Source organism: Podarcis muralis, chromosome 1, assembly GCF_964188315.1.
Source record: "Podarcis muralis chromosome 1, rPodMur119.hap1.1, whole genome shotgun sequence".
NCBI classification, from domain to species: domain Eukaryota; kingdom Metazoa; phylum Chordata; class Lepidosauria; order Squamata; family Lacertidae; genus Podarcis; species Podarcis muralis.
The window spans coordinates 21260901-21274734 of NC_135655.1; the positions used below are offsets into that span (position 1 = coordinate 21260901).

General features: G+C 46.5%; 1 protein-coding gene across 1 annotated transcript; it reads right to left on the reverse strand.

Annotated features, from left to right (window-relative positions):
- Nucleotides 1-4854: 4854 nt before the first annotated feature.
- LOC144326949 (alpha-1-antitrypsin homolog) lies at nt 4855-11416 on the reverse strand. Its single transcript, XM_077924409.1, has 4 exons — nt 11243-11416; nt 10339-10609; nt 7453-7600; nt 4855-5181 (listed from the first exon to the last, which is right to left on the reverse strand). The coding sequence occupies exons 2-4, from the start codon at nt 10539-10541 to the stop codon at nt 4990-4992; spliced, it is 543 nt and encodes a 180-aa protein (XP_077780535.1). The 5' UTR covers nt 10542-10609; nt 11243-11416; the 3' UTR covers nt 4855-4989.
- Between the last annotated feature and the right edge of the window lie 2418 nt (nt 11417-13834).

Below are 13834 nucleotides of genomic sequence, written 5' to 3' on the forward strand. Positions count from 1 at the left end.
CTATTATTGTTTAAATTATTTTATTTTGTTTTTATGCTGTGTAGTCAGCTGCGTTCGGTTCTCCCTATTAACTTTAATGAAAAGCACTGTAGTTTATTTTTTATAATATATATATATATATATATATATATATATATATATATATATATATAAATTTTATTTATTTTTGCCCCACAATGCAATAGGGACTGCAGGCTAAGAAATGTGAGGCAATTAAATACCAATGTAGCCAGCTATGTCACAATATAAAGCTGCTAGCACAGAGAAGCTAAACTAGATTTTAAACAATGTAGCCCACAGGAGGTAAGTAAAGCTGATGATCAGATAAATTCAAGTTCCCAGAGGGCCTCGCATGCAACGGAGCTTAATAATAATAATACTAATAAAACCCAAAATGCATCGGATGTGAAAAAGGGGGGTCAGCCTTGCAAGAAACTGCCTCTCTTAAAATGGCTGCCCGTGCTGGACCACGTGGTGAAAACAAAATGGTGACGGCCAGGCAGCGGAAACCCTGACAACAATAAAGAACCAGCAGCATGTGAGCCATGGGGGGGAGGGGAATTAGGCTGAAACCTGATAAACGGGCTGGTAATGCAGTCCCCAGAACAACCCCTTTTCCCCGCTTGCCTCACCCCCCCCAAACAAGAACAATGTACACAAAAGCAACCCCAGTGCTTCCTGACCGTGTTCTACAGTGACCAATTTAAAAGCTCCACATGCCGTGCTGCCCTTTGCAACAGCAAACAGGCTTTTGCCGGCACAACCCCGAGCCCTCGGGCAACCCTGCCACCAATAGCTTAAGCTGCTGCAACAAATTCCTCCCCAACTCCTTCTGCAGTCCCTCCTGGTCAGCCCCACACCAACTCCAAACCTTAGGAAGCGTTGGCTCCAAAGCACCCAGGGTCGAGGGGAAGGCTTCTGAAACGAGGGGAAGGCTCCAAAGCCAGGAAAAGAGACTTGCAGCAGAGGGCTGCAGGACAAAGCGCTACTCACAGGAAAAGAAACGACTCCTGCTGGCAAACTGCAGCTCTTAAGGGGGAAAGCAGCAGCCGGAAAAGGCAGGCAGCAGCAGGCACAGCAACTAAAAGCAAAGGGGGAAAGAATAAGCAGACACATGAGCTCCAGAGCAGGCAACGCAGAGATAAGATCTCCGACAAACTGGAGCAGCTGGGAGTGGCAAAGAGGGAGATCCCAGGCTGCCGCTGCGTTAAATGGAGCAGGCCATGCCCCCCAGGCCAGCCGATTGGCTGGCCAGGGGTTGACGCGATCTGGGATAGCCTCAATCGCGCGGAGGCTGAGAGCCAGCCCCCGCGCCCATGGTGAGAAGGTGAAGCCCGCAACCCCACCTCCTTTCTACGTCGGAAGTGGCTTTGTGGTTCAAGTACCCTAAATTATGTTCATTTGAACATAATTCAGACACGAGGGTACCTCTGGTGGAAAATGGAGGATGTAAGAAAATATAGATCAACCTGTAGAATTTTGAGAAGCCTACCTTGGAAATCTTCAGCTCAGGCTTCCCAGTAATTCCAGAGAGGTCTGCTTCATCTGTGAGAAACAGATCTATTCTCCTGTTGAAAGAGGAACCAGAGGCTAGTGAGGTATTGCTCTGGAATCTCTATGTGAGAAATCTCTATGTGGGACAAGAAGCTCCAGTTAGAACTGGATATGGAACAACTGATTGGTTCAAAATTGGGAAAGGAGTACGACAAGGCTGTATTTTGTCTCCCAGCTTATTTAATTTATATGCAGAATACATCATGTGAAAGGCTGGGCTGGAAGAATCCCAAACTGGAATTAAGATTGCCGGAAGAAATATCAACAACCTCAGATATGCAGATGACACAAACTTGATGGCAGAAAGTGAGGAGGAATTAAAGAACCTTTTAATAAGGGTGAAAGAGGAGAGCGCAAAATATGGTCTGAAGCTCAACATCAAAAAAACGAAGATCATGGCCACTGGTCCCATCACCTCCTGGCAAATAGAAGGGGAAGAAATGGAGGCAGTGAGAGATTTTACTTTCTTGGGCTCCATGATCACTGCAGATGGTGACAGCAGCCACGAAATTAAAAGACGCCTGCTTCTTGGGAGAAGGGCAATGACAGGCCTAGACAGCATCTTGAGAAGTAGAGACGTCACCTTGCCAACAAAGGTCCGTATAGTTAAAGCCATGGTTTTCCCAGTGGTGATGTATGGAAGTGAGAGCTGGGCCATAAAGAAGGCTGATCGCCGAAGAATTGATGCTTTTGAATTGTGGTGCTGGAGGAGACTCTTGAGAGTCCCATGGACTGCAAGAAGATCAAACGCATCCATTCTTAAGGAAATCAGCCCTGAGTGCTCACTGGAAGGACAGATCGTGAAGCTGAGGCTCCAGTACTTTGGCCACCTCATGAGAAGAGAAGACTCCCTAGAGAAGACACTGATGCTGGGAAAGATGGAGGGCACAAGGAGAAGGGGGCGACAGAGGACGAGATTGTTGGATAGTGTTTTCGAGGTTACCAGCATGAGTTTGACCAAACTGCGGGAAGAAGTGGAGAACAGAGGTGCCTGGCGTGCTCTGGTCCATGGGGTCACGAAGAGTCGGACACGACTAAACAACTAAACAACAACAACAACAAATACTCCCTTGGATATCAACTGAATTGCAGTACATTGTCCACTGCACTGATAAATTTCCCCATTCCCAGAGGGCTAAACTATCCTAAATCCCATTATCACTTTTGAATGCCAGGAAGACCATGGCAGTGATCTGCCCTCTTTGAAGATAGTCCCAGGAAATACTGGGTTTGCCTCTAGATTACACCACCATCTTGCTTCCAGGCTTGCTTATATTTTCTTTTAATGTGAAGAGTGTCTGGTTCACACACACACACACACACACACACACACACACACAAAAGCATCCAATCTCAGGGGCTGGTCTGAATTGGATGCCAGAGACTGGTCTGACCCTGAAGATGGGCGAAACCAGTCGCAGACAGTTCAGCCTGTAACAGGGAAAGATGGGGAGGATTCATCCCCCATCTTCCTTCAACATTCCCAGAAGCAGTTTTAGAGGCCACACAGTGGGGGGAAGAGTTAGACAGCTTTGAGATTGCAGCTAGGCAACCAGGAGGGAGGGAGTGTTTTGGAGATTCTCCAATCGAAAGTGGTGGGAAATTCCCTCCCCCCCCTCGAACTCAGAGGACTGAAAAGGCCACACAGTCAGGGCCGCTAGGGGCACCTTGGAAGATGGTGGATAATACCATCCATCCAGCCCGCACGAGGTAATTTGAGGCTGATTATGGGGAGTAAATCAGTCTCCCTCGTCTCTCCAGGGAATGGAAAGAAGCAGTTTTCACCTGTGATTGCCATAAATCACCCCCGAGTTCGGAAGAAGGAGGGGGTGCGAGGCACTGGGTGCATAACCCTCGGCGGGTTTCGGCACTCCTCCGAAGCTGCTTCCAGGAGCGAAACTAGTTGCGTTACTTAAAAGGAAAAATTTGGAGAGCTAACACACATGCTTCGAGAGAGGCAGGAGGTTTTATCTGCTAATAATTTTGCCATTGAGAGGAAGAAGATTGAGACAGAAGATTACATCAAAGTACTACAGACATGCTGGTATTTGGAAGGCAACGGAACGGAAAGGAGGGGGGAAACAACTTTTTATTTTTGGTTTCATGTGATTACCTAATAACCCTCCCCCTCAGAAGATCTGTCACAATAACTAATTGGCAAATGGGATTAAAAATGAGCTGTGTGGGGGAAAATAATATGAATTTAAAGGTGAAGGATTTGGCAAAACAAAGGCTCTCTTTGTGATGCAGCAAGAATTGAGATTTGATAGAGAAGGACAGACATCTGTTGCAGGGAATTTGGTTTTAGGGAGGGCGAGCCAAAGATTTGTTATCTGGATGAGATTGTGAACTGGAAGGGGCAGCCCTCCTGGAAAAGACTAATTTACGATGCAACAGGTCTGGAAAGTTAAGGAGCGGGCTATTAGACTGTATTTCATCGGAATGGCAAGATGGCGATTGCCCGCTCGAGTGGAAACGCCTGGACTATTGGATGAGAGTGATTCACGAGAGAGCAATACAGAATCCACACAGAAATATAAATAATTGTTTTTTTAACGCACTTGCGGAGATAATTCAGAGGTGAATGAAAAGGAAAATGAGTAACGACAAGGACTAAGAAGAGGGACTGAAAATATCATTGTAAATATGAAAGCAGCAGAAATATTCGAGGATTGGACTCCTGCCGATCAAGAAGCATGGGTACCCCCCACAAAAAAAATTTACAATTGGGAAATACCGTATTTTTTGCTCTATAAGACTCACTTTTTCCGTCCTAAAAAGTAAGAGGAAATGTGTATGCGTCTTATGGAGCAAATGCAGGCCGCGCAGCTATCCCAGAAGCCAGAACAGCAAGAGGGATTGCTGCTTTCACTGCACAGCGATCGCTCTTGCTGTTCTGGCTTCTGAGATTCAGATATTTTTTTTCTTGTTTTCCTCCTCCAAAAACTAGGTGCGTCTTGTGGTCTGGTGCGTCTTATAGAGCAAAAAATACGGTAATTGGATTATATGATGTGTATGGTTACAATTTGGATTAATTGGTTTGATATGTTTAATTTGGTAAATGGAAACTTAATAAGAATTATTTTTTTAAAAAAAGAAAAAGAAAAGGCCACACAACCGGGGGAAGAGTTAGACAGCTTTGAGATTGCAGCTAGGCATGAGAGATAATAATAAAATCCTGTTAACCTGATCTTTCAAATGGCATGATCCTGGAGTGAATGCTAAAGAGCACACTTAAAATAAACAACATATTTTTTAAGATTGTGAGAAAAGAAAGAAAAACGCCAAGTGATTTTGCAGACAATTCTATCAGTGTTTTATTTGTTCGGTTTGGGAACATGTGACAGTAATCACTCTGATACCTAAAGGCATCTTATCAATCATGCTTCATATTGGAAATCCCATGTTTTCTGTGCTGCAACACAAGTTGAGCAATCATGCCTCAGTAGGATTCGTGACTTTTCCCATGAAGATGACAGTATCAGTTTCCTCGTCAACAGTCACCGACAGAAAGGGGGCATTGAACACCAGTGCAGGAGGAAGGGAGGTAGGACCAATTTCAATAGCAGTAGTAGCTGGAGCTTCAGTGCCATTCTCGTCGACATTTAAATAAGCTTTGTGAATAGCCTGCAAAGACATACAACAAAAATTAGTGCAAGATTGTGTCTGACTCAGGATTTTATCATGAGAAAATCTAGGCCTTCAAAACAAACAAATCCACTGAATGTCTTCAGAAACATCATGTGGTTGTTTCTCACACTGATTACCTATTGATCTGGTTCCTCTAACCAGTTTTAAGCATCATATTTGTGTATCAGTCAGCCTCAAGGAACTGAAGGAATTTTCTGAAAATCTTGATGTCAATCATCTCCATAATTATATTTTCCTAGTTCTTGTCTCTCTCCCTTACTGTTGATGAGAAGCAAGATCCCAATACCAGGCTCATTATGCAAAAAATACGAACACTTCTTTCATATATACATCATATATAATATTACCCTTTTATTCCTATAATATTATAAACACTAGGTTTCCAAAAGTAGCCAGCACATAAACAGATAAATACAAAAGTTTATATAACTGGATAAAAGACATATTTAGTAATACGCTTTAAAATTACCGTATTTTTCGCACCATAGGATGCACTTTTTCCCTCCTAAAAAGCAAGGGAAAATGTGTGTGCGTCCTATGGAGCGAATGCAGGCTTTCGCTGAAGCCTGGAGAGTGAGAGGGGTCGGTGCGCACCGACCCCTCTCGCTCTCCAGGCTTCAGGAAGCTATCCGCTAGCCGTGGGAAACCCAGCTCTCCCACGGCTAGCGGAGCGCTGCATTAATCCCGAAGCTTGGGGCGTGCGGAGCTCAGCGCGCCCCAAGCTTCTGGGTGCCGGCAAGGTCTCTGCTAGCCCTGGGAGAGCCCCGCGACGTCGCGCGGCTCTCCCAGGGCTAGCGGACCACTGCGCTAATCCCAAAGCTTGGGGCGTGCGGAGCTCAGCGCGCCCCAAGCTTCTGGGTGCCGGCAAGGTCTCCGCTAGCCGTGGGAGACCTTGCCGGCGCCCAGAAGCTTGGGGCGCGCTGAGCTCCGCAGGCCCCAAGCTTTGGGATTAGCGCTCCGCTAGCCGTGTCTAGGCTGCGGATAGCAGCCTGCTTCCCGGAGCGTCGGGCGCCCTGAAAGCAGAGCTCCCGGCGCTTCGGGAACACATCCGCAGCGTGGGGAGCCTTGCAGGAGTTCCCCGCAGGGCTCCCCACGCTGCGGATAGCAGCCTGCTGCCTGGCGGGTGGGGCGCCCTGAAGCAGAGTGCCCCTCGCGCCGGGCAGACATCCGCGGCGTGCGGAGCCCTGCAGGAGTTCCCCACAGGGCTCCCCACGCTGCGGATAGCAGACTGCTGCCTGGCGGGTGGGGCGCCCTGAAGCAGAGCGCCCCTTGCGCCAGGCAGACATCCGAGGCGTGCGGAGCCCTGCAGGAGTTCCCCACAGGGCTCCCCACGCTGTGGATAGCAGCCTGCTGCCTGGCAGGTGGGGCGCCCTGAAGCAGAGCGCCCCTCGCGCCAGGCATACATCCGCAGAGTGAGGAGCCCTGCAGGAGTTCCCCACAGGGCTCCCCACACTGCGGATAGCAGCCTGCTTCCCGGAGCGTCGGGCGCCCTGAAAGCAGAGCGCCTGGCGCTTCGGGAACACATCCGCAGCGTGGGGAGCCTTGCAGGAGTTCCTTGCAGGAGTATATTGTATTTTAAAATGGGGTTTTAGAGTTTTTTTTGGGGGGGGGGTTTGAATGTTTTATGTAGATTTTCAATTTCATTGTTCTGTGTGGCACAATGACAATAAAGATATCGTATATATCGTAAAAAAAATTACAGTGCCTGAGCAGGTCAGTCTAAAGCAGGTATGTGATAAATGATACTGTCTGCACAAAGCTTGCAAATATATCAGATTTCTCCTCCTTCTCCAATGCTAACTGCAGTCTTTGCAAAGCAATTGGTACCGAATCATCTGCTGTTGAAAATTCTGTGTCAGAGGTGGGGAAACTGTGGCCCTCCTGATGTTTTTGGATCCCATCAGCCCCAGATAGCATGACCAAGGGAAGAGGGAGAGCTGGGGCTTAAGAGTCTCTCCATCAGTTCTGTTGGGAGACCAGCTCCATTGGGGCTCCCCCCTCAACTGTCATCAAGCACCACACATGCCATTAGGCTATAGCAGAGGGAGAGATGGGGTTTTGGTGCCTCTTATCCTAGCTGGAATAGCAAATATTTTTGGCTCCTCCTCTCCATGAGAGATGGGATTGTGGTTCAAGTACCCCAAATTATGTTCATTTGAACATAATTCAGGCAAGAGGGTACCTCTGGTGGAAAAATGGAGGATGCAAGAAAATATAAGTCAACCTGTAGAATTTTGAGAAGCCTACCTTGGAAATCTTCAGCTCAGGCTTCCCAGTAATTCCAGAGAGGTCTGCTTGATCTGTGAATACCTCCGTAATATGCATTCTTCTTAAGATCCCTTGGATAACATAGTTGCCAGAGATTGTAAACTTTGGAAGGAATAGATCTATTCTCCTGTTGAAGGAGGAGGTGAGATATTGCTTGTTTTTGTTTTTAATAAAAAAATTTATTGAAATTTTCCAAATTTATATAACAACAAATCAAACACAACAAAACAACAACAACAACAAAAACAAATATAATTTCAATTACCTTATTTTCTTATAACTTACTTCCCCGACTTCCTCATACCTTCCCTTTCTGTATTCTAATTTCCAATTATTAATTCAGCAAATCCTCTCCCTTATTTTCCTTTTACATTTTTAACCTTTCATTTCTATACTTAACCATTATCACTGTAAACCACATATTCTCCAATCCAGCGTCATTCTAACATTCATTAATTTTGCAATGTTTCTTAAGATAGTCCTTAAATTTCTTCCAATCTTCTTCCGCTGTCTCTCTTCCCTGGTTCGGATTCTGCCGGTCATTTCTGCCAGTCCCATATCACCTTCATCTGCCATTCTTCCAAGGTGGGTAGTTCTTGCAACTTCCAATATTTTGCGATGAGTATTCTTGCTGCTGTTGTGGCGTACATAAAAAAAATTCTATCCTTCTTTGGCACCAATTGGCCGACCATACCCAAGAGAAAGGCCTCTGGTTTCTTCAGAAAGGTATATTTAAATACCTTTTTCAATTCATTATATATCATTTCCCAGAAAGCCTTAATCTTTGGGCATGTCCACCAAAGGTGAAAGAATGTACCTTCAGCCTCTTTGCATTTCCAACATTTATTATCAGGCAAATGATAGATCTTTGCAAGCTTGACTGGGGTCATGTACCACCTATAAATCATTTTCATAATATTTTCCTTTAAGGCATTACATGCCGTAAATTTCAAACCGGTGGTCCACAACTGTTCCCAGTCAGCAAACATAATGTTATGACCAATATCTTGTGCCCACTTTATCATGGCTGATTTCACAGTTTCGTCTTGCGTATTCCATTTCAACAGCAAGTTATACATTTTTGACAAATTCTTAATATTGGGTTCTAACAGTTCTGTTTCCAATTTTGACTTTTCCACCTGAAAGGCAATCTTTCTATCCAGTCTAAACACTTCCATTATCTGATAATAATGGAGCCAGTCTCGGACTTTATCCTTTAGTTTCTCAAAGCTCTGCAATTTTAATTTATCCCCTTCTTGTTCCAAAATTTCCCAATATTTCGGCCATTTGGCCTCCATATTGGGTCTTTTCAGAGCTTTAGCTTCCCTTGGTGACAACCACCTTGGGGTTTTATTTTCCAATAAATCCTTGTATCTAATCCACACATTAAACAATGCTCTCCTGACAATATGATTTTTAAATGCTTTATGTGCTTTAACCTTGTCATACCACAAATATGCATGCCACCCAAAAACGTTGTTGAAACCTTCCAAATCCAAAATGTCCGTGTTCTCAAGAAGCAGCCAGTCTTTCAACCAGCAGAACGCTGCTGATTCATAGTAAAGTTTTAAGTCCGGCAGGGCAAATCCCCCCCTTTCCTTTGCATCAGTTAAAATCTTAAATTTTATCCTGGGCTTTTTGCCCTGCCAGACAAATTTAGAGATATCTTTCTGCCACCTCTTGAAACAGTCCATCTTGTCCACAATTTGTAATGTTTGAAACAAAAACAACATTCTAGGCAATACATTCATTTTTATAACCGCAATTCTACCAAACAAGGAAAGCTTCAACTTAGACCAAATCTCTAAATCTTTTTTCACTTCTGTCCAACATTTCTCGTAATTATCTTTAAATAAGTTCACATTTTTAGCTGTCATATTTATCCCCAATTATTTCACTTTCTTAACCACAGTTAATCCTGTCTCATTCTGAAACCTCTCTTTTTCCATAGCTGTTAAATTTTTCTCTAATACCTTAGTTTTTAACTTATTCAATTTAAAGCCTGCAACTTGACCAAACTCTTGAATTAGTTCTAAAACCCTTTTTGTACTAGATTCTGGCTCTTGTAATGTAAGTACCAAGTCATCTGCGAATGCTCTCAGTTTGTACTGTTTAGCTCCGACCTGTACCCCTTTAACCTGCTGGTCCCTTCTAATCATGTTCAGCAAAACCTCCAGGACTGATATAAAAAGTAATGGGGAGATCGGGCACCCTTGACGTGTCCCTTTTTCTATCTTAAATTCTTCTGTAACCACATTATTTACAATAAGTTTTGCTTATTGCTCAGAGTAAATTGCACCTATACCATTTTCAAACCCTTGGCCTACTTCCATTCCCCGGAGATTCTTTCTCATAAAAATCCAAGAAATATTGTCAAAGGCTTTCTCCGCGTCCACAAATATCAAGACTGCTTTAGTGTTTATATCCACTTCTAACTTTTCCAAAATGTCAATTATATTCCTTATGTTGTCTGACAAATGCCTTCTAGGGAGAAAGCCCGCTTGGTCTCTATGAATCTCCTCCATCTAGGAGGTGAGGTATTGCTTTGAAAAAAAATGTGCCATGAGGATTTTGGGTGTCATATGGAGGAGGCTAGTGAGGTATTGCTTTGGAAAAAAATGTGCCATGAGGATTTTGGGTGTCATATGGAGGACAGAATTCTAATCAAAGATGTGCTCTCCCAAGCCCACATTCCTAGCTTGTTTGCACTCCTGTCTCAGCGATGTCTAGGCTCAATTGATCCTGTTCTGGAATTACAACGGACTTGGTCATTACACAGCCTATCACTACCCCTCAAACTCATAACAATATATTTACACCTACACATATGTACTACACTCTTTCCACTACAGCATGCACACTTACTGTGATTTTGTTGAATTCATCCATTTTAACAAAACGTCTTTGCTAAGAGCATTTTCCAACTGCTTCATTTTTCCTTGGTCAGGAAGAATAAATAATGCTGAAACGTTGCTCTTGAAAGGGAGTTTCACAACCTTGCAGGACAGGATCTTATCATGGTAAGTCTCAAACCAGCTGACTTTGTTCATCATAGGGACTTTCACCATTGTTTCCTCATCAACATAGAAGTCTCCTACTCTTGTATGCAGAGAATTAAAAGGCTTTTCCCAATTGGCTTATGGAAAGAACAATAACAGCATACATGGCATTTAATTCTTCAATATATTAATTGTCATACTGGACTCCCTCATAGTGGACTCCCTCATAGGTTTTTACCACAACTGCAACGGGTGAGCTCCGATCGCAGTAAGCAAGTACACCGGTACTGTGAGGGGCAACGTTTGGCAAAACGACCCCTGAAAAGGCTTGGAAGGAAGCTCAAGCCAAAGGAACTTCGGCAGTGTCTTTTTGGTGTCCCTCGCCAAAAGAAAAATGGCAGAGGTGGGGGGCAATCCAGGCACAGAGAAGAAGATCAAACAGACCAGTGAAAAGCCTCACATCACTGAAGCATCGACAAGAGGGTAAAATCTCTATTTCTACATTAAAATAAATGTAAAGTGGTAGCAGCAGCAACAAAACCTAAAAGGAAATAAGACAAGAAGAAAAAAGGGGAACTCGGGGGGGGGGACCCCTCGCGGAGTGAGTAAACCCAAAACAAAATAAAGAGTAAAAATAGCGGAGGGGATACAATGCTAACACAAAAGTAAAGGGAAGACAGAAGAACAGAAAAAATATAGAAAGAGTGTAAAGAAATCACTCAGATTGCAATTAAACTATTTGAAAAGCACACCATCTGAAACAGACTTACTAGAAAATGCAGAGCGGTGCAGGCTGCCTGTTATTGTAGCTGGGTAGAGTAGAGCAGCCACTTTGAAGTTGAAGGAAGGGAATTTAACAAATAAGATGATGACGAGGGTTTGAAGACGCTGAGTAATCACTGAGAAGGAGGAAGTGACAAAGACAAAATTGTGAAAGTGAGGTTTAAATGAGGATAGAAGCTAGCGAGTTGAATAAATAAGAACACAGTGACACCTAATGGACAAAGGAGGAAAAGCAGCAATAAGGAAAATTGGATGAAAGATAAGATCCTCCAAACAAAGAGTAAGAACAAGTTAACCATAGATGGAAAAGAAATAATAATTTTACGAGAAGTCCTACCCAGGTTGATAAAAAAGAGACAGCAATTCCAATTTCTAACAAAAACATTAAAGGCCAAATCATCTGCTCTTGAAAATTCTGTGTCAGCGGTGGGGAAGCTGTGGCCCTCCTGATGTTTTTGGATCCCATCAGCCCCAGACAGTGGCGTAGCGTGGGTTGTCAGCACCCGGGGCAAGGCAAGTAATTTGCGCCCCCTAACCCGTGGATTTTAGCACTCGAGTGCGAGCGCGCCCCCCCCAGATGTTGCGCCCGGGTCCCCCTGCACCCCCCCACGCTACGCCACTGGGGCTGGGGGCGAGCGAAGGAGCCAAGGACCCCCCCCCCAAAGGCTCAGCAGGAAATTATTAAATTTATTATTTGCGGAGCCCCCGTGGGCCAAAGCAGCCGAAGCCCCCTCCCCTCGGGCGCCTCCCCGCCCCCTCCTCTCCTTGGGCTGTAGGTGGAGCTGCAGATCCGGGCTTGGCGAGCGCCTCTCCTCCTCCCGGCCGGTCCGAGGGCTTCCAGCTGTGCTCCGTCCTCGGCCCCCCCCCCGCGGCTGAGACTTGCTCTGAGAGCCGGAGCCAGCGGCGCCCCCTTCCGCTGGGAGACCCTCGCCCGCCCGCCGGCTTCCTCTCGGAGGGTTTTGGGGAGCGCAGGGCGCGGTGAGGCCCCTCAGAGCTCTCCTCCCTCCCAGTCGGCAAAAGCAGCCACCGCCTGTGGCTGGGCCAAGGGGATGGCGGCGGCGGCGGGGTGCGGAGGCTGCCTGTGCCCGGCCAGGCGTCGGTGGCGCTACGCCACTGGATGTATGGAAAGAAATCGGTGTCTACATGTATTCACAATCTCCATGTGTTGTTGTTTTTTAATCAATATATGGTGTTTCTCCCTTGCTCCCCTCTAGTTAGTTCTTTATCCTCCCAAGCACTTCAAGTTGGCATGCATGGTTCTCCCACGCACTCAGCCTGCCCTTGAGGTAGGTTAGGTTTAGCGACTGAGGCTCTGTGTACCATACATGTAAAGCAACATGGCTTCCTCCCCCAAAGCATCCTGGGGACACAGAGCGACCCCCTCACAGAGCGATCCTTCCCAGAACCCGGCAATTTATATCCCTGTACACGTCTGGCGTCAGGCATGCAACTATCTTTTAACATTTTTTTTAAGCACTCGCACTCGCACCCATTGTCTCTCACACACAAAATTCCTCTCTCCCTCTTTTCACATCCTCTTTGCCAGTTTCAACACACATGCTCTATGTGTGTCTGTGTGTGAGAGAGAGCGAGAGAGCGAGAGCATGCATGTGCATTGATTATGCTTTCATTTCACAACATACAGACACACATATTTGTAGTGTCCCATCTCATTTCTCTCTCTCTCTCTCTCTCTCTCTCTCTCTCACACACACACACACACGCTCACACACAAACGCTCACACCTGCCCTGCTTCAAGCACACAGCCTGTTTGTCTTGCACTATCAATTTTCCCTAGTGGCTCCCACGCATACACTTGCACTGCCCCAAGCGCTGTTAATAGGTTCACTAATTCCGACACTTCCTCTCTCACACTCACACACTTGTGCTGCCCCCCCCGTGGCTCCTTTTCCGCCTGCCTCTTTCTCACCCCCCAACCCCATCCCTGCTCCAAGCCCCCAACTTTCTGACTCAGCCTATGTCAGCCTTGCGCTGCTGCTGCCTCTCCTGCGCGCTCCCTCACCACCCTGTTTCCACAAGGCACCCCCTTGGCATGTAAACAACATGCTTCGCAATGGCGGCGCCTCGCTCACACACACTTCCCGCTGCCTCGCCCGCTGCCCAGCCTCTCGCTCTACTTTTTCCGCCTGCGCTGCTTTGCAAAAGCAGGAGAAGCCGCTCCAGCAGCACAAACCATCCCTGCTTCTGCTTACACACACAGCGTCGGCGCTGCTGCAGCGGCTGCTCCTCCTGCGAGCAATGAGTGGAGCGCAGCCGCAGCGGCGGCGGGGGGCGCGCACGCGCTAGGGTGCAAGGCTGGCGGTGGCGGCGGGGAGCCCGGCGGAGGAAGGAACTTGTCCCTTCCCTCTGGACTCGCGCCTCCCCCCAGATGTTGCGCCCGGTGCAGCCGGCACCCCTGGCACCCCCCACGCTACGCCACTGGCCCCAGATAGCATGACCAAGGGAAGAGGGAGAGCTGGGGCTTAAGAGTCTCTCCATCAGTTCTGTTGGGAGACCAGCTCCATTGGGGCTCTCCCCTCAACTGTCACCAAGTCCCATCTCATCAAGTCCCATCTCA

Bases quoted from the DNA above. Each gene is read 5' to 3' on its own strand.
- LOC144326949 (XM_077924409.1), bottom strand. From the start codon at position 10,541: ATGGTGAAAGTCCCTATGATGAACAAAGTCAGCTGGTTTGAGACTTAC. The intron at 7,601-10,338 runs GTAAGTGTGCAT...CTCCTTCAACAG, and splicing joins ATGAATTCAACAAAATCACA to GAGAATAGATCTATTCCTTC. The intron at 5,182-7,452 runs GTAGGCTTCTCA...ATGTCTTTGCAG, and splicing joins CTGAGCTGAAGATTTCCAAG to GCTATTCACAAAGCTTATTT.